We start from the raw sequence: 20,341 nt of genomic DNA, 5'->3' as shown, positions 1-20,341 counted from the left end.
AGAATAGAATATTCCTCGTGAAGAGACCAACGCGAGTGATTACCGATTGATGGAACCGATTGGGAATGATAACGAAGCTAATTTCTCACGTTGAAGGTAGCAGTCAGTGATGGACTCGATTGAATTCAGACGCCATGAAAATTGGGGCTAGTCACACTGTTTTTTTTTGTGAAGTATAATTTATTTTCACACGATCGAAGCATGAGAAAATTCTACAGAAAAAAATATTTGTAAATTTGCAAATATGTTGTTGCCACCCTGCATTTCGTCTACATTTGTCGTAGCCACCATTTTAGTAAGAATTTCAATTCGCGTGCATCACAAGCTCAAAAAGCAATCTAAGTGAGCTCCCGTGGAGACGAAAAAGATGCAGTTAAAGCTACCGAATACCTTTGTAAACTGGAATACGGTAGACTCGAACTAAGGAACCGCTCAGCCGAGCCCGGGGGACTCCGAGGTGGTATTCGATCTCTACTGGCTCTTGGCGAAGCCGGAACTATCCTCGTTAGCGACTCTCGGCTTCCGGTTATATGACGAAGAGGCGCGCTCGTCAGGCCACCATCCGATGGCGACGAGTCGTATTGCTTGAAACTTAGTTCCTGTTTCGAAACCAGCGGTGAATTATTGTCTGAATTATGGAGACGATTATTGTACTTGCGTGTAAGAGTACAAGATTTTTATAATTGAGGAAAAATGTTTAGTCTCTGTGGAATAACAAATCAAAGTTCAGAATGGTCGACTAGAAATTATGCTGAAATTTAGTGAGCGTGTATGTCAAATGTTTCGAAAGGCCGACCTCAGCTCAATTTTCCATGGTTCAATTAATGTTCTTCCTACCTTCGTGAGCGCGTGTATGTTTCCAATGGATTTCGTCTTTTTGCCCTTAACATTACGTCGCCGTAAAGTCCCGCTATTGGTTGGAGACAAGGTCCCAACGCTGTCGGTCATCGACCAGTCTCGCCCACCGAAAATTCTAATTGCGTCTGCGGTCATAGGCTCCAGACAACCCTCCTCGTAGAACAATTGTAGATACTTCTCCTTAAGGGCTCTCGATCGGCGGTCGGTGAGTTGAAGCTGGCGTTTGAGGCCTCGTAAGACCCAGCAGATTCCCATGTACCATATTCTAAAGAAGCAATCAATATTCGCAGTCATGAGGGATCACAATAATCAAATTTATTATCGATCATCGAGTGCTCGTGCGAATTATTGACGTTTCGTCGAGGGGCCAAAACGACTTTATTGCGTTGTCGTATGACGAATTTTCAATGTATTTCATTTTCCAAGGTTCACTTTTTATTGAAAGAAAACCTGAGAAATAGTTAACTCATCGCTTTCGGAATAGTGTTCTAAGCTAAAAGTCAATGAATTTGAATATTATTTGACAGCACAATTCCCAAAAAAAAGAGCCACCCTCTAAATAGTTGTCACATAATTTTACGATTTCCCGACCTCTTACAACGTATTTGCTGAGCCTAACAATACTGAACTCTCGAGACGTATTTTTCTTTTGTTTGTACAAAAGCCTTTGTATTGGGTATTGATAACACATAAGTTGGAATATCTATGTTAAAATATACACACGAGTCTTTTTAATCCACTTTGCCACAGGGGGGGAAACTCGATAAATAATTTGTTAGGGAGCACACGAAAGTGCGGCGAGTGCGCTCATTACGGTCTTTTCATTCGGTAAAAAGTTGAAAGCTACCTTGTAAGGGAAGCCGGAGATCGATATTGACGTTCAACGTTATAATCGTGACCGACATTTCCGCCCCCGGAGCACCAAAAAGGAAAAGGGGCAAGGAGGGGCGAAGCATGACGACTTGATTCTAATAAGAAAGCGGAACAAAAAAATTAATGGACGATACAGAGTTCTTCACACCCTTGGGGGAAAACCGTTTCCCTATTTTTTTTACACCGTTATAAAAAGACCTCACTTCTGTTACGTTCGAGATGAAACTCTTGATAAATTTGTTCGATGACACCCCGACAAGACACGTGGGATTTTTCACTCTATCTTTGTCTTGTAGAAATAAAGATAACATTCTGGAACAAATGGAAACCCAAACTTTCCAAATTGCTGATTTTTTCTCCGATACTTGCCAGTCATCCAGTTTAATTGTACGGAAAAATTATTTTCTGTCTATTTTATTTTATATTCAATGTTATTGAAAGTCCATTTCCCCATTTTTTATCGTGACGGTCGTCTATTCGTTATTTTTGCACCAGCATTCGTTTAAGGAGCATAAAAAAAAGTCACGCAGTCGCTGGTGGTTCAATATTGAAGTTCATGAATATAAATGAATGGATATATGAAAAGTAAAACTGTATTGTCGAATTGAATGGAAAAATCGTTTTGTTTATAAATATTATGAATATTTTTCGAAGTGAAAACAAATAATATTGAAACAAACGGGATCCAATCCATTAGTTCTGTGCCTTCAGGTCACATGACAGTGGATTAAAAATAAAAATTTTTCAGTGCACACGCAATATTAAGCACTGGACGACGTTGCGTGCTGTTCCTGTCGTCGAATTATTTATTAATAGACGAAATGATATTCGATTGAGCCTGTTTAATAACGTAACAAGATTGATTCGTCGCTAATAATGACGTGATTTGAAAACAGTTTTTCGATTTCCCAAATTAAGAACCACAAACATAAAATCAATTCGAATCACAAAATGTGGAAGAAAGTTTCATAAAAAAAAATAGCCCAAATTTGGGTGAAACTGAAATTCGCAAACATGAAAATGTGGCAAAGTCCTCGACAGTTCTCAACGCGCCCGATCCATAAAATAGAAACTCACTTGCTAAGTGACGGTGGGCCAAGAAGAAAAATGATGCGATTATCGGAGAGGCTGGAACCGTACATAAGGCCGATGCACGAATCGGAGCCGGAAAGCCCGTATCTTTTGCAAATACCACGGAGATCAGCTTCCCTATCTCGATCGCAACAGCCGATGGTGACCTCCTTGACGGAGCTTAGATCAAGGCAGCCTTCTTCGAGGCTAACGGTCGCGCAGTCCATTGCCTGCTGACCCGTATATCTTCCGACGAGACAAGCAGGTACGCTTTCTTCCGGATTCGTACCCAGTGAAAAGTCACCGGGCGTGTTACCCAAACTAGAGTTCGCCGTTTTCAAGGGACTCCAGGCTGGTTTTTCCCACACGAAAGTCCCACAGGCACGATCGATTCGAGCGTAAACTAACGCTGTACGTGAATTTCCACCTTCGCACTCCCAATGTACAAGCGTCGTTCCATGGTGCAGAACCTACGCAAATGTCGAAAGCATTTACCATTTTATTTGAAAAATTATCAACGGTCCCAGATCGAAAATCGTCGGCAAAGATCCTTCTTTCTGAAAGGATTACATTAATGCATTACGTTCGAATTGTACTTTGTGAAGTGTCATTCAAAGTCCTATTCCGTTTCGGGAGATTTTGATAATTAACCAGCAATTTTCGAAAAATTGAAAGATTTAAATCTATCAATTTCAACATAATGAGTTATTATAAAATTTGCATTATTCTGTCGAAGAAATGCGTGAAAAATGCATCGAAAATGCATGCTTCACTAAAGCAATTGTAACTAAAATAACTTTGATGATAAAACAATTTTTTTTTATGCCAATGGAAGGTTTTGTTTCACTTGACTAAGTGTGCAGTCACTCGATACGAAAATTCTCAAATTAGCTCGACCGCTAAGCTTTCAGAGGTCAATATTGTCCGTTTTTCGGGAAGGTAACCAACGCGGAGTGTCGCGAACGACATGAATTTTAATCAAGCGTGATTGGCGCATAACGTAATGAAGTACGTATCCGGTAATAAAAGAAGTATTGACGAGTGAATTGAATTGTTGGATAAGGGGTGCTCGTTCCATTTATTTTGATGGCTGTTCCACCCTAATTGTGGTTTATTGGTGAAGCGATAATTGCTACCTTTTGCGGTATATATGTGTACATGGGAATATACTCATTCGGAGCAATTAATGAGTTATCGATTGGTTATTGACATACTAGTACGTAAGTACGTACTGCATATTATGCCTTACGCCGGATGAAAATGGGCGGAAATTAATTGGTGTGAATTCGAGATATGCACGAAAACAAGAGGGGATGAAAAAAAAGAGAGAGCGGGACTGAAAGTGGACGACACGACATCGGGCGACAAGTGCGATCAACGATTGACCATCGGGCAGTGCAAACATTGAACTAAATCAACTTTTATGAACGTGTTGTATGAGCTTGCCAGTGAAGCCTGCTCACACAGTTGAGCACGCGATGAATAAATATGAATGCGCATATATATAAATATGTACATTGAGCGTTTGATTCTCGACGCAGAATCCCTCGTTATTCTTGCTCAATCGTTCTATGCGACACTAAACGCCTCGATGCTTCATGAACCCACCACAAAAGGTTTCTCCCCTTCGATTGCACTCTCATATTCAACTGTTCCAACGAGAATTGTTCACGGACCGAATTTACACTCTTTTGAAACAACCATTCGACGTTCAGTCGGAGTGGTCCAATAATAAAAAAGTGACTGCATAAATTGGATGGGAAATCATCCGAATTGGAAATAAAATCACGAGGTTTTTTTTTTCAATGGAACAGCGAATTCTTTTTACAATGTAATTTCGCGTGGAAGTTCTTATTCTGGCAGATCGCATCATTATTTTATCAGACAGATTCATCGTCGTCCAATGACGTCGAGTAGAAGTTCGAAAGTGAGAGAAAATCGCCTAATCTCGAGTATGGGCACGTCTCGAACGAAGGAGGCAAAAAATTTGAATGCTTCGATTAATCGGAACGGAGTTACGTCGAGATACAGCCCGACGGGGTGACATTTGACCCGAAAGTTCAAACGTTCGAGTCCGATCTATTTTTTCTACGGACAATAACAACCGGATTTTTTCCTCAATTTTCTGAACGCACCCGAACGACGGAAACGAAAAAAACCATGAGAACGTGCATCACGTAAGTCAAGCGATCCGAGCGTTTCTATGGCGAAATAAAAACATTCTTGTCACGAATGAAAAAGGTTAAATGAAGCAGATTGCGAGTAAAACCTGTAAAAGATGAAGATCCATTCCGTTGTGAGGTGCAGCAACGGGGAAGAGGGCGACGCCGTGGTCGACGGCGAGGGGTTGAACCGGCTTATAAGAATCAAGGTCGAGATGATAGTCGTTCTCGTCGCACTCTTCGGCCATGTAAGTCTGCTCGAGTGCGGTTGTGTGAACGCTGAGGGTTCTGTGCAGCGAGCCCGTCGTCGCGTCCCGACCCCGAGCGTGACGATGCTGATGAAAGAGGCTGACCTTGTCGAGTACACCACGAGTGTCGGTTATACCTTCGGGCATGCCAAAGAAATTGCCACCACCGCCCTTGGAACTCCAACCTGATGGCGTATCTGCGTTACTCTCGACACCGGCCCTCGCACCTAGGTGCGAGGGTGAAGGCACGTTTTCGAGGGTCCCCGGACCCTCTTTACTGTTACTCCGCGTATTTTCTCTCTCCCTGCTAGTGCTGCTGCTGCTGCTGCTGAATTCCGGCGGCTGCTGAAAACATCAAAATTAATCCTCCATTCCATGAATCATGAAGGATTTAACAAATCGATGTTTTCCTCCCATTTCTCTATATTGAACCCATTTTCATTCCATTAATTTTCTCATTTTTCGTAGCTAAACATAGGTTTCTGGATGAAGTTAGCCCAGTTCGGTAATTTTGATAAGTCCGATGAAAAAAATTGAAATATTATTACACATTTGAAAATCATGTTGACATATAGTTATCGTGTTTTGTTGATATTCAATGCTTAACGAAACATTCACTGTGTTTGACAATAAGTCAATATTGACAATAAGTTTGTTCGTCAACACAATATTTTATCTGTCGTAGACTGCGACCTCGATTGGTGAAATAGCGACGATGCCAGGTCCACATCTCGCTTATAAATGTAGAACGACACGCACGCTTCGTTTTTTTGTTTCTGCGCCTTGGTTGAATGATCGGATCGAACCGGAAGCTTCCCTTCGCAAGCGCAAACCCATCGTCGTGGGTCGGGCAATGGGCGAGGTTTCTTGAATTCTGACAACCGAGGTCGCAGTGCATCTCGGAGGCAGCTCCCGCGAGAGGTAAAAAGTTTTTCTACAACAGAATATTCCTTTTGGCAAATTTTGGTGAATCGATGAACCATCAAAGTGAAAAAGTTCTGAAAACGAAGAATATTCAACGAGTTGTAATCCTCCACCATTGATTAACTAATATTTTTTTTTTTTCACATGCTGTACGAGGGACATGGATGAACGATGATTGAACGATGTGTGGTTGATATTGGACAATAGGAGCAAGTAGTTTCCGCCGGCCTACAACGGTCGAATGCTGCTGGAGGCCGATAGAAACCCCTGTCCCAATCGTCGTTATTCTTCTCTTCGATTTGGTCGTCCCTGTTGGTAAAACATACGTCATTTATTCCCGAAGTAACGGGCGTTGTGGAGACTTCCTAAGTGGCTGAAATGCTCGAGCGTTCCTAGCGCTGTTATAAGATAAAATCGTGGAGATGTTTATCAAAGAGAAAAAAATCTTTGCGAGTATAAATATCTCGCTGTTCGGTGCTGGCCTTAACAGACTTTCCCAATTTTCCCACAGTTTATTTGTCTTCTCTATTCCGTTTGCTCCCTTCATTTCTCTAGGATTTTCATAGCGCGTTACATTCGTATGTGGCAAGTGACTAGAGTGAAACACTAATAACGTGTACCAGGAGCTTAACTGCTTCGCAAGGACGAAGAGAAGCGTACGGATTTGATCGACAAAAAGTTTCTTGGCTCGGTGCCAAAATGTTTCGTGTCTATCGTTCTTCCTCCTTCACTTCTCTCCTCGTTTTCTTCTTTTTTCCCCAGGCTTATACATCAACCCACATCTATCTTTGAACTTTCAATTTCTCTCTAATTGCTTATTATCCTACAATCGATAAAAATCGTAACAGTTATACTGCCTTTTTCAAAAGCTCTGAGCTCTGTCGTCGAGTAAAACCGTGAGTTTCTCGTGCCATTTTATCTGAAGGAATGCGATCGAAAACCAGAATCGCTGATCCATCATTTTTGTATTTCATCCGAAAGGCGCTTTCGAGACACCGCGTATGTTTTTTTCTACCTCGGAGCAGCGTCCCCGGTGACGCATTGTAATCTTCACATATAAATCATTCCTCACCGCCCCAAAGTCCCCGAAAATCGATGGCGCTACCATATATACAAGGAACGTTATACAATACGTGGTCTGACTTATGAAGACCTAATACATTGATTTATTACCTCTCTCGAGGAATAAAGCTTACCTTCGAAACGGAAGCGATGACTTCCCGGAGCTCCCGGAGAAAAGCTCCGAAGAAGGGCACCACCGGGCACTCCGGCATTGCAAGGGCACGCGCCAGTGCTTGCTCATATTTGGAAGACAGTAGCGCCGATGAGAGATACTCCAATACGGGAAGCGGCTCGTTCACGCTCTGCCAGAAAGGCTTCAACTTGTTTGATCTATAAAATCCATTTTTCCAATCGTACATTATTCGTCGACGTTGATTATGGTACCTTAAGGCTTTTGAGTATGCGGGGACTGCGATTGTGCCAGGGAACGATTGTGCACACCTTTCGATCAGGCATCTTTGAAAAGCCTTCGATTTTTTTTGCTTCTGGTGCTAAAAAAGTGACTTCAAAGAATGGGAAAATATTCAAAGAAATACTGAGAGCAACGCTAAGCTAAAAAGTCGTCGAGATAGATAGCATTCATTTAATAATGCAAGTTGAAAAGATGCGAGTGTCCACGAGCCCTGGCTCTTTTCATTAAGGTGCGTGATTCAAGACCAGATGTAAAGAACCGACATGAAAGACCTGCCGTCGAGCACCAAGAAGAATGCCGACGGAGCGAGAGGCATAGAGAGAAAAAAAATTGCGAAAAAACGTCAAGTAAATCGAGTACAGTACCGAGCGAGAACACGGAAAAAGAGAATCCTCTATTCCCTGTAAAGACGAAAGTTACTTCATTCTATTCTCGACTGGAAATCCCGAGATTTCGGTGCTATTGCGATCCCAGATCTCGAAATATCAGGCAGAAAATAATCTGAAAAGAGATCCTCTGGATTTTCTTCCAAGCGGATTTCACCGAGGAAAGCAGCACTTGGTTTTGCACATTTCGATTGAAAAAAATACCGAAATTTTCTTTTCGAATTTAATATTCAAGACGATATATGAGGGAGTCGATTTAATAATGGACTTCTTATCGTAATAGTTGCCGAGAGCGTATTCCCACGTAATCGTGAATCGTTTTCGCTTTATTACACGTGCTGTGATTCCCGTTAATTTTATAAAGAGATAGCGAACGTCTAAGATGATAATTAGAAGGTGCATGTCTTTGGACGAGACGAGTGAATTTCTGGATAATTTCTCTCGCTATTCTCACGTCTTTTACATCCACTTTGCATGCTCCGTCTTCCTCGGGTGTTCGTTCACGGCTGGTGAGATTTACCGCCAGGAATAGGCCAAGTTAGTCTAGAAAAGCCCCGACCGCTAATTTCCATTTAATTCGCGTTAGGATCTCGCATCGAACGCCTTCCGCAGCTCGGTTTATTATACCGGAGAGTAAAACTCCCGAGGGACTCTGAGAAACGTGCACCGAAGGGAATATAAAAGACCGCGAGTTTGTTGGCCGTAGTGAAAAAGAAAGAAAAGTTAGTTTCGCAGGGGGCCCGAAGCAAATGCACTCCAATTTTCGCCTCGGCGATTCATTCTTCCTCCCAAACGCAGGCTTTACATCCCCCAACGGACGTCCAGTTGCATCACTCCGAGACTTCTCCTTTTTCTACCCCTTTCACTTCGGCTCCGAGAATCGAATTACTTTTTACGAGAGCTATAGCCCCCGTCTCTATCGGTTCTCGATTCTATTCTCTCCTTACCGAGCGTTCATCGGCCCGAACGACGCTTTTAATCCCATCTCCGTGTCTCTTCGTCTCTGCTCTGTCCTCTTTGGTCCTTATCTCTTTCCACCAGTCACCATCGTCGTCTCGGCCCTATTTTTCCCCTTTTCTACTTCTCTTTCACTCCGCTCGAATAACTTTAACGACCGTTTGGCCCTTTTGTTCCTAGAAAAATCGGCTGTAGCTGACGCCCTGCTGTATACTTTAAGTTACGCTCTAACCTTCATCAGAAGAACCCAACAAAATTCGGTCCTGTGCACTTTTCTCTCAAATCCAACTTTCGGAAACTTTGCACAAATTAATTATACCCAATCCTTCGAGCTACGAACGTTGCGTGGCGGTATAGCTCGAGCGTCAAGCTCTAAAATATATTTTTTTCTCACCAGCCCACGGGACTGGCTTACCCCGACTCGTTCGGTTATCTCAGCGGCGGGAAATGCAGGAAATAACGACAGAAAACTTTCCCCTTTTAAATTTTTCTAACTATTTATGTATCGAAACTTGAACGCGATCAATGAAAATCGCATTATTTATACAAAAGCGGATGAATATTCGGAAGTTCGCTTTCGAAGATTTGTTGCGCCCCCAACAGTGATCCGAGACCTCAGGCTCCAACGCGATACAGCCTCGAGCAATGTTCCAAAGTCCCGGACTTCTGCACTTTGAACATTTCGAGAGATCGCTTCACCAATTACGTATACACACGACTCTCGACACAGAGTCTTCCATTATAGAAGGCACTGTCTAGCAGCGTAATATGTTGGGCAGGCATGCCACTTTGAGATAACCCATCTTCTAATCGAGCCTAGCTCTGCTCCCCTTAACACGACAATCCGCCCCCTGTTCGATGAAGAAGCCGTCGCGTGCACGAATGAGCTTACTCAAGCTTGGAAACAACCGGGAAAGTTTGAACGACAAGATATCGCAGTAGAAACACAGTAGCGACGATATAGAATACTGGAACGCTGAACTGTTATTGTTGAGAAACACGCTGTCGTACAAGCACGATGCATAAAACGCGCTTAACAACTCTGGGAACCTTTGTAAATGAAAAAGCAGGAACGACGTATCGATTGATTCGAAATTCATTCTCCTTTGGCATTAATAATAGCGAAGTGTGAGTGGGCAAATGAAAGAAATTTATTTTTCTATTCTCTCGTCACTCGTTCTATTTTTATTGTTATACATTTTACTGGCCAGCTCCGACGACTAATTCGCGTGAAGGGTCGCAAGCAATAGAACAAATTTATACCATCGGAAAAGTTGCTTTTTAAGTTTCAAATTGACAGGAAATCGGCCAAATTCGAGTATAGGCACGCTGCACGTCTTGCCCTGGCCGGTTGAAAAGTTTATTTTTAAGGTAGATTATGACCGAACCCCAAATTTCATTCGTCCCTGGCGAAAATACTACAGTTTTTTATGTAAAAAATCGCATTTGAGAGCGCGAAGAGAAAATACAAAGGGAAATGGACGAAGAAAAAAATATTAATAAAAAGACAAAAGGCTGTGACAGGAATGGGCCAAGCCAAGAAGAAACGAAATGCCAAAATAAGCAAATGTGAGGTTATACGAATGCTCATCACCAATTTCGTTCAATCTTTATCATATTAGTAAGACAATCGTCTCGAATTTTTTCCCAAACTTTCATTACGTACTTCATCATTATTTTATGCATAGTCCCTGAAACCCTGTGTATTTTTATTCATATTTAAACACGTTCATCTCAACAGCCAATAAGAAGAACCCCTTAAAATTTGATATGCGTATCAGTCGACTACCCATTTAAACTCTGCGTGAATTTCAAGGCTTTCTTAAGAAAATCGTTTCGCGCATGAACCACCTTAAGCTTCGCATCTTTTCTAGATATTCAGCACTCAACATCGATTTTTCAATATTTCCACAGAGTCAATGGATAGTCGAATTAAAGTAATGATCTGAGCCGAAGCAGGGTGCACTTCGAAGCGAAGCGTGAAGTGTGCATGTCATTCATGCCCCATGAGCGAGGGCACATATATATACTTAGAAATTGGTATGAAATCTACAAACAAATAAGGAGTTAGAAGAGGAAGTTGGGAAATGACGAAAAAGGGATGATGGTATGAAGTAGGTGCACCAGTAGGAATGGGAGAAGTTTCGCGTAACTAGAAAAGCCGCATCAACGTTGCCTCACCCCTGGTCCCATTTCCCCCGAAACCCGCATTAGTCCGCGGTCACGGTAACAACCGCCTTTGTGCTATCCCTCGTTCGGTCTCTCAGACTCGCTCTCTCGCTCGTTCCCTTCAAACCCTTCCTCTCGAAAATATACCGTCACTAATGCTTCTAATAGGATAATGGGGTAACGCGAGAAAGTCCATGTGATGCGACGCTAAGGGACCAAAAATTCACCCCTTTCAACCCCTTCACTAAAAGCGACGCTTTTCACCCGAATATTAACGACATTATATGCGAAGGAAATTCACCAATAAATTTCAGTCGTTGCTTAGAAACTTTTCCGAAGCGAAGTTACGTGCGTGGAAAAGGTTGTGGCTGTGTTTTTTTGACATACGCTTGCTCTTCGAGTCTCAATTTTGTGAATATTGCAGACGGTAATAAATCGAAAATCGAAAAAATTGCCGATTCATGTTGTGTTAGCGTTAGTGGAAAAAGTTGCCAGGACGAGAAGCACCTCCGGCGAAATATCAAGCTTTGAATAAATTGAGATCGAAACAAGGAAAGTTGGATAACTTAAGGGTCGTATTTCGGCTCTGTTAGACTTAGCCGCTGGCACGGATCGCTGTTTTGTTATAATAAAGGTGAACTTACTTGAGACCGGCGATGATCTCCATTGCTGAGTTAAAGTTTCCGGTGTTCCAGCAGGTCTGGGCCACTCGCAACAGGCACGAAAGAAGGGCCTGGCGTTCCTCGATAGTCGAGCCGCTCGTTATCGTGTGGGTGACCCATGAACTCACCTAGTTCAAAATACGGGAGCACGCGAATAAATTACAAACGATTTTCAATGCCCTTCCCACAAAATTGCAATTCATATTTTATTTTATTTGAAAGTTCCGCCCTCCGGATGTTTTCAAAGTTTGTGAATTCATTCCAAGTATACATCGAAAGTTTTGACTTCATTAAGTCCGAGGGCCGCGTCGTTGTGTTGTTGTTATTTTTATGCCCCATCACTTTTTTTTTATTTTCTTGCTCTCGCAGTGGCTCGAGGGCTGTTGGTGATGTGCACTAGTTGCAAGAAACTCAGCGTAGCTCAGAGTAGAGCCAGAGGTTCTATCCACTCAAAAGAGGGACAAAAAGTATGAAGAAAACGATGCGCACATACTGCGCACACTTCTGTACGTACTACAACGACACGATAAAAATGTAGGGTTGAGCCGGACGTAGCGGAGAGAAATTGAAAGACGGGAGGAAATAAAGAAATAGTGGAGCAACGAAATGAAGAGAAAACGAGTGGGAAAAAAGTGAGTGGTGAGGAAATGACGAGGCGACGGGAGGGTGGAAAAATAAATATGTCTTTGAAGAGAGCACACACGCCCGTGTCGCGTATGTTTCAAATGCTCTGTCACGGTGAAAGTACACACCGAAGAATACAATCCTCCGCTCCCTTTGTGGGCATGTGTATGAGCGCGTGTTTCTCTACATACGCGAGACACAAGGTGATAGTTTGTTGTGTGCGAGTTGAACCGAGTGAGAGCCGGAAGACCGCAAGATTGCAAGACGCTCGACCCAAGAGAACCGCTGGTTTCCACCCTCTCCCTTCCTGTCGTGTACGCGCGCGCGCGTATGTATTTGTGCGAATGTTATGTCGAGATTCGAGGTCAGGTGGGTTCTTGTGGTTGAGCTCACACACGAACATCCGGCTCTTCAACTTTGTCTTCCTGGTTCGTGAGTGTGCGTTAAGGTTCGTGTGTACTTACTGCCCCCTTGTTTATATCTGCTACATTGTATCTCACGTACAAGTACCTTAAGCCACCCACATCGAAGCTTTTAATCGCATTCCCGTTCGATACTCTTATTCTACTATTTACTGTATCCTCTGATTTATCACTAAAATTTGTTCTAATACGGTAGAATCCTCATTCGTATGCTCTTGATTTTTCGCCGAGTCAGTCAGTTTCTGCTGAAAATATGAAGTCACGTTCACTCAAAGAAGGGGTTAACGAATTTCGGCTTTACTGTAAGTCGAAGTACGCCCCCGAGTTCAATAGGTCAAAGTTGCATTATTAAAAATCAATTTAGGCCAGGGAATAGATGTCAAAAATGTCATGATGTTAAAACAACATTCATTTTATCACCATTATTGATGTCATCATAATCAATATTATTATGAGTCCATTTTCGTCTTCAATAATCGATGAAAATGGAATCGATACAAACACGACTCGATCGCGCGTGACTTCGGAACACTTTTCATGTGTGTGCGGACCGTTCGGTCGGTTCGGAACACTTTATCGGATTTTATCGGACTTTATTTTTGTTGCATTTTATTTTTGTTCTATGCCATTTCTCTTGCGTGCTTTATTTTTGTATGTTATTTTGTCTCGATTTATTTTGACGTTACGTTATATCGACGTGTTACCAAACGTAACGTGTCAGATCATAAAAATGTGTTAAAAAAGTGGAGGCTGATTATTTAGAATAGTGATCATGTTAATAAATGTACAAAAAATACCTCATTAAACCGGTTGATGAGGGTCTGGACGGAGTGGGCAGATGGAGTGCCACCGAGCCACAGCGCCTCTTCTTCGGTCTGAGTCGAGCTGTTGGCGGTACTCGGGAGAGTATCAGTGCTCCGATTCCACGTGCGTGGATTGTGTGGATGAGTCGTCGGCGCTGGGGAAGGTGGCGTTCGTTCTTGCTGCTGTTGCTGTTGTTGTTGCCTCGAAGCCGCCGCTCTCTGTGACGCTGCCTGTGTCAGATCTTGGGCAACGTGACGTAAATATTCGCACGGCTGTACTTGATAGAACAGCTGATACTCGCACTCGGCCAATCTGAGAGCAACCTCCTCGGGGAAGTGCAGCAGCTTGTGCAAATCCTCCAGCTCCTCAGAGCTCCGAGGCAGCTGCGGCTGCTGCCGCTTCTCCAGCTCTGTAATCAAATCACCTCTGATTAAACCAAATTTTTACAACCATTACATTTTTATCTCAAGTTGTAATGAATTTTTCGAATTATCGGAAGTGTATCGGCACGACTAGACGCGAAGACCTCGCATAAAGTCGTGGAATAGGTGAAAATTTTAAAAAGATCATCAAAATCAAATGAAATAAAACCCGTTGTTGAAAAATCAATCAATAATTTTTTTTAAACATCGCTGTAATTATCGCCTTTCGTTTGCCTTCATTCTCATTTTTTTTTTTTCAGTCATGGATGTTTTTTTTTGTACTCTTGTTCTAGAATACGATGTAGATTGCAACGGTTGCGATAATTATGGGAACATGCAAAGAAAGGTTGAAATTATTGGTATTCAAGGAATGAAGTTGTGCTACAATCCTTTTATTTGTACAGCGAGTTTGTTTAGCCTTGTTTATACACGATTGTGTAAAGTGCGATTACAATTTCGTTTATTCGAATATATTGATTGCGAGAGCTGGATATTTACGTTAAATTAACAATCGGATTCAAAGTAAGGAAGGTAGTTGGCCAACGGGACAAGTTGACTAATAAACAATAACATCCAAACTATATGGAATGTAAGCATATGCTCGGCTGATATAATTGTTCATAGTAACCTCTTTCTCATTCATGCGTGTACCAACGCGTCAGAGCGACACGTCGTTTAGAGACAGTGAAGAATTTCCATAAATCCAGGTACAGAACCAAATTTTTACGTCAATCTTATCTAACTACTGTTGCCTCGAATTTCTTTCCAATTAATAGAATAACCCTTCACATGAATGTTCACATATTGAACTATATAATTGCGCATAGTATTCTTCTCAATTATCGCTATAATTTGCTGGTAGAACGTTTTGCTGCTAGAAAAAGCAGTGTGGGGTAAGTGGGCCAACAGTAGTATGGGGTTGGCCAACACATGTGTCGACGTACATGAGTGCTCTAAATGGGCCCACTCAAGGTGTGCCAGTAAAAATATAATATTCCATGTGTGTAAAAACTGGAATTCTGATTTTGATGACGAGGACGAGGATTCCTGTTTCTCTCACTTGTGGACAAAAATTATCTTTACATTCACTTATGTGTCAACATTTTGTATTCATTGTTCGAATAATCAAATAAATAGTATTGATATAACTATCCGTTTTTATTAATTTCACTAATACTTAGTTGATTATCAGGTAAAAATAGTACCATAGTCAACTTGCCCCGACCGTGGGGTCGGTTGACACAAAAACGGTTCGTCAAAAAAGCGATTCGATAACTCGATTCGTTTTAAATTTAAAAATTCAAATTTTCATCTGAGATAGAGGAACGACCATTTGGTTTTTGAAATCGTCTTTAGTTCCTTGTTTACAAGCAATAGTTTGAAAAGTCGGCCAACCAGCCCCGGTCTCCTCTAACTCTTACATCTTCTTTCTCGAGAAAGCATTATTATCGCAAAATTTTAATATTCACTTAATATTTCACTTCTACAATATCACTGAAAAACATCAATTTCGCAACGTGGATCACACTTTTAATATCGACGAACTGTAGTTTCCCAGTCCTTTTCACACGACGTGGGGGAAAGTTGGGCGAAAGGGTCGCGTTCTCGATTTGATGTGCATCGATATACGATGATAAATGATCTCCACACATAGAACGAAAATAGAGAGTGAGAAGCCCACTACGCCGATGGCCATTAACTGCACACGAAGAACATCCGTGTTTAGCAAATCTTTTGTAATGAGACCAGAGGCTTCTTTGCGATTCGAGCGATTATGGGATAAAAAGCGTGCGATAAGTCCAGTGCTGTGGAGTCGCATAATTATTTTATCGAAGATCGGACGATATGGTGATCTTTTACCCACGGTTAAAGCGTAACTGTCGCTCCAAAAACATGGATCGAAGTATTCCATGGTAGGGCGTCCATCACCTTTCAATTTTAGAAGTTCAACCTCTGAAATCATCTTAGATATGAAGCAAACGGTATCGTTATAAAAAAACAATTGATGAAGACAAACCACATTGTTCAAAGACACTTCTTTTTTTCTCCCCAATTTTTTTAACGGACCGTTGAACAGACTGGTAGTTCGTTCAGCATCGATATCTTGCACATACGCCGTCAATCCTCAACTGTCAAGGTCAGCCAAGGATTTAAATTCCACTTCGTCTTCCGTCTCCATAGTTATGTCCGTTATGGAGGCATAGATCGTGGATGAATACATCGCAAATATAGCGAGCAAGCAAGTGAAAATAATTCGTTCGACATTACCACGAGGTTGTTGGGCGATCGAGATACCAAAAAGTACTCGTCCGATGTTGAACATCCGCCAGGGATATGTTTGGAATGAGAGTAGTTTCATGAACAACCAGAAAATCAGAATAATACTGAAACTCAGAATGTAAGCGGCGATGACATTCGCCGAGACGGATCTCTTAGATATTCGTTTGATCGGCACGACAGCACAGAATGCATCGTGTAATATTGTTGGTACAGTTTTCAGTGTATGATTCCAACCGTTTGACAAGAAATAAGGCTCCGGTTCACCTTGAAGATCAAAATTTTCTTCTTCCATGTTGATATACATGGAGCGCCAGACGTCTGAAGCATTGGATGGACCTCGGGGAATATAAGTTCTGGAACTTCCCAATTTTTTAGCAAATATGCTAGTTACGTACATATTAACGTCAAGCAGAATCGATGGCATTGCCGAGCCTATTCGTATCCTTAAGCGGTGGCCCCATAAATTGTCAACTTTACTGGGAAACAGGTCATCGATACCTGTCATGACCTTTCTCACGTATTCCTTTTTAAAGAAGTTGAGCTGATACATCATCGGCGAAGCGACTGAACTTTCGACGAGAATGGAACGTCTCGGGAGTTCCGGTTGAACCAACTCAATAATAGTAAAATCCAGCATTTTTTTGGCCCAAGCGTAAAGCAACAGTTCCTCGAAGCTGTTACTTTTCTCCGGAACAAAAGATATCATGAGATATTTCGGATCGTAGTGATAAGACGCCATTTCGGCAACGGCATTGATGAAATTTTTTTTCGTCGTTGTGATAGGCAAGCTGTTACGAGACTCGATCACAAGAAGAAACAGAGTGGCCGAAGTGTCGATGGGAGTCCTCGCTTGCACCGTTTCGTCGGACACAGAATTGACAGGGAACTCGAAATTTTCCCCGAAATTGATTCTCAATGTGGGCAAATTTTGCGTTAACTTCTCACAAAGTTCGTCGAACAGGGGGTTCTCGATGATAGCGTTATCATCGAGTCGCGTCATTATCTTCACTTGACGAAATTCCAAATTTTCGACAATTTGCGACACCAAATCGTCCACCCACCGAGTAGATTCGACGAAGTTTCGGGGTGAGCCGAAATATGCCAACAGACAAAATAGCCAGATGATATACATTTTCGCGGCGTACATTCAAGTCAGTTTTCCGTTCTTGACTGAACGGTCAACGGCGACGTGGTCGTTTTTACAATTTTCTAAAAAGCTTTTCTCCAATCGATCTATTGCAAGTCGTAATTTTTGAGGTTACGACGTTCCGTGTCATGGAGGAAAAACTTCGTCGTTGTCACTTTTCATCCTTGTTGAGTTTAACATGTTCGATTTTCCGTATACCGAAATAGAAATGTAGAAAAACAATTTCATGGAAAAACATTTGCTAAGCAATATTGATAATCGATACTCAAGTTTTATAAAAGTTCACGACATTTTTCTATCCACCTTGACATACAAATAGCAAGAGAAACTAAATTTTGCAGAAAATACTTGGCGAATTTACAACCACGAGGATAAATGACCAAAACCGAGATATCAATCCTTCTAAAATTTCACTCACTTCGCGACTCTTGGTGAAGTGTAGACCCAGTTTTCGGTTATCCGGAATTCCTGTTTGAAGGAAATGAATGTACTCGTCTCAACTTTTTTCCCATCATTCTAGTTTTTTTTTTTTTCTATTTGGCGAAATAATAGACACGATATCGAAATGAATTAGGTGAGGGTCACAAGTGGATTGTATTCTATTATTAAACATCGCAGATCACTCACAAATTGCAACGCTTATGAGCGTAAATAGCATTTTTATAAATGCCAAGTAGCAGTGAGTCAAAAATACATAAGGAATAGATCAGGAAATTTGTGTTCTAAATTATGCACCCGGCAAATGTTGGAACTATTTAATTAAGGCGATTAATCGAACCTGAAACTCACTTAACTTGGAGTGCGGTATTCAAATTTGTGGTTCAAGTTCGAATGGAAGTGGAGCCGCGAGACTGATACGTGAGGAAACGTAGCGAGATTGTTTCGCATGAGAAACCCAAGTCGGTTTCCTACCGGAGATAAAACATCACTCGATTTATCAAAGAAAGATGCATTTCTGCGTATATTCATAAATGTATGTGCGAATCAGCAGAGAGCCCTGGATGCATAAAGGGTCGCACACATCGACCCAGGCGGGATAGGAACGTGTGGGAGGTTGAGGTCGAATTCTGGAGATGTCGTGAGAAGGAGGAGGGAAAGAGAAATAAAACTGTGCCGAGGGGAATGAGGGTGGCGGTGCGACGATATTAGGATGTGTGGCGTTCAGGGATGAGAGTCGTGCGGGCAGGGGAGTGAGGATAGGCCACAACGGCAGTCTAGAAACAGCCGTGCAAGATTGGAGTACTGGCAACTATGGAATGGTGCACAGAGCGAAAGGGCGAAAGGAAGAAACAGAGAGAATGATAAAGTTGGGGGGATGGGTAAAGAAAATTATTCAGGGCATGCATTCGTGGACATAGACGCGGTGGAACTGAAAATTTGAGGAATGATGCTTGGCGAGATCGCGAACTCGGGGAGGGAAAAAGCCTGGGGCTTAAGGAAAAGGCGAAGCATCTAACTGGCGACAATTCCATTCCGGATCTGGCCAAAGTACCCCAAAGGAAGATGGACGATTTTAAAGGGATGAGATTCGTTCCGATTTATCTGCTCGCATACAGCCGTGTCCTTGTCCAAAGGCACGCAGATGTTAGTGTGCGTTTGGAAAAGCGGAGAGAGTTGAAAAGATTGAAAAAGAATAGCCGCAGCAGGGAGACTTTGCGATCCTGATAATGGCCTGTCCGCTTTTGTATTTACGGTACAACTTATCTGGAGAAAGTCGCGTTCCTCGAACCCCTTGCAACCGTTCACTGATTCACTGAGTACGTTGCACAGGGAAAAATCCCTTTTAATGTCGTTACCAACGTCGTCGTAATGCGATTGCGGCTTTGAGAAGCGAGCAGGGAAACGTCCCATCGTCGAAAAGTCTTAGCCAGCTCTTAAGCGTGCAATGAATATCGTATGAAACACAAACGTGGAAAGAAAATAATGCGGAGGAAAGAAGCAACGGGGTCGGATCGTTAGATTCTGAAGATAAAAGTTGTCAGCCATTTTTTTCGACGACGTTCCTTCGCCGCTTGCGTATCAAGCATGCCGATTTCCACTGCGGCCCCTTTCATAAAATCGATTTTTACGGACCAACAGCGTCTTACGCACTTTCGATTCAATCACTATTTCAGGAACGTTGCACCGTGCAGCGAAACGTCAAAATGCTCCTTCCCAATCTCCTTATCCATCGCTCCCCAAGTATCACACGCGATTTCTCTCAGGTCCTGTATAAATTAAAGAAACATTGATGCTATGAAGTCTTTATAGCCGTGTCAAGTGCCAGCCTGTCTTCTACCCTCGGAAAAGCGATCCTTAAAACATATAACGACTAAATGAAATAAAACAACATGAACGGAGCTACAACTCGAGTCGGTGAGAAACGTTGTTCCTCAAGATGTTCATCTCGTATCTTTCTCCCGTTCTCGTTCCATTTATTCAGCATACCATGTTCGAACCAACCCTGGACGACTTTCGTTGTCGTCGTCGTCGTCGAGCTCGTTCTCGTTTATCTCGAAAACCTAACGGTACGAGAGAAAGAGGAAGAGAGAGAATTGGCAACAGCGGTTGTACCGGGAATATCACCGGAGTTTTCTGTTTGTGTCTATACGCAAGTATGTGCAGGATATACCTATACAGTTACAGGCCACAAAGCTCAGTCGCTCTGTTTCATATAGCCCTGCAGCACGAAACCGTGCAAACAGTAATTAAGCAATGTATAACTCCGTGTTCGTATGGATCCCTGAGTGCGCAGTCGTCCGTTGGCGGTTATTTTGTATGCTCTTGATTCTCAAAACGAGAAACAGAATTTCGCTCAAAAACTCAAATTCCACTTCGTTCAATATGCAATCGGCAATCATTAATCGGCTTCGCGATTG

General features: G+C 42.3%; 2 protein-coding genes and 1 long non-coding RNA gene across 5 annotated transcripts in view; 1 reads left to right on the top strand and 2 right to left on the bottom strand.

The window, feature by feature from the left end:
- Positions 1 to 20,341, bottom strand: part of LOC122410222 (1-phosphatidylinositol 4,5-bisphosphate phosphodiesterase epsilon-1-like) — a 113,306-nt gene that overhangs the window by 11,452 nt on the left and 81,513 nt on the right. For 2 of the 3 annotated variants that reach the window (XM_043418340.1, XM_043418343.1), the window contains exons 5-11: positions 13,628 to 14,043; positions 11,767 to 11,912; positions 7,333 to 7,528; positions 5,072 to 5,557; positions 2,809 to 3,272; positions 838 to 1,123; positions 391 to 599 (exon numbers count right to left, since the gene is read on the bottom strand). In XM_043418340.1, coding sequence (XP_043274275.1) covers positions 391 to 599; positions 838 to 1,123; positions 2,809 to 3,272; positions 5,072 to 5,557; positions 7,333 to 7,528; positions 11,767 to 11,789 — 1,664 coding nt within the window. In that variant the 5' untranslated portion in view covers positions 11,790 to 11,912; positions 13,628 to 14,043. The remainder of the gene's footprint in view (positions 1 to 390; positions 600 to 837; positions 1,124 to 2,808; positions 3,273 to 5,071; positions 5,558 to 7,332; positions 7,529 to 11,766; positions 11,913 to 13,627; positions 14,044 to 20,341) is intronic. The other variant, XM_043418342.1, reaches the window with a different exon arrangement.
- Positions 1 to 20,341, top strand: part of LOC122410225 (uncharacterized) — a 33,148-nt gene that overhangs the window by 11,573 nt on the left and 1,234 nt on the right. Inside the window, exon 2 of the long non-coding RNA XR_006260882.1 lies at positions 5,898 to 6,133. This is a non-coding gene — a long non-coding RNA (uncharacterized lncRNA). The remainder of the gene's footprint in view (positions 1 to 5,897; positions 6,134 to 20,341) is intronic.
- LOC122410223 (uncharacterized) lies at positions 14,428 to 18,325 on the bottom strand. Its single transcript, XM_043418344.1, has one exon. It carries the CDS (start codon positions 17,481 to 17,483, stop codon positions 16,182 to 16,184), a length of 1,302 nt encoding a protein of 433 aa, XP_043274279.1. The 5' UTR covers positions 17,484 to 18,325; the 3' UTR covers positions 14,428 to 16,181.

Source organism: Venturia canescens, chromosome 4, assembly GCF_019457755.1.
Source record: "Venturia canescens isolate UGA chromosome 4, ASM1945775v1, whole genome shotgun sequence".
Lineage (NCBI taxonomy): Eukaryota > Metazoa > Arthropoda > Insecta > Hymenoptera > Ichneumonidae > Venturia > Venturia canescens.
The sequence above is the reverse complement of the archived record's forward strand: the minus strand, read 5'-3'. Positions and strand labels throughout refer to the sequence as shown.

Excerpts from the sequence above, each read along its gene's own strand:
- LOC122410223 (XM_043418344.1), bottom strand. The coding sequence starts at position 17,483 with ATGTACGCCGCGAAAATGTATATCATCTGGCTATTTTGTCTGTTGGCA.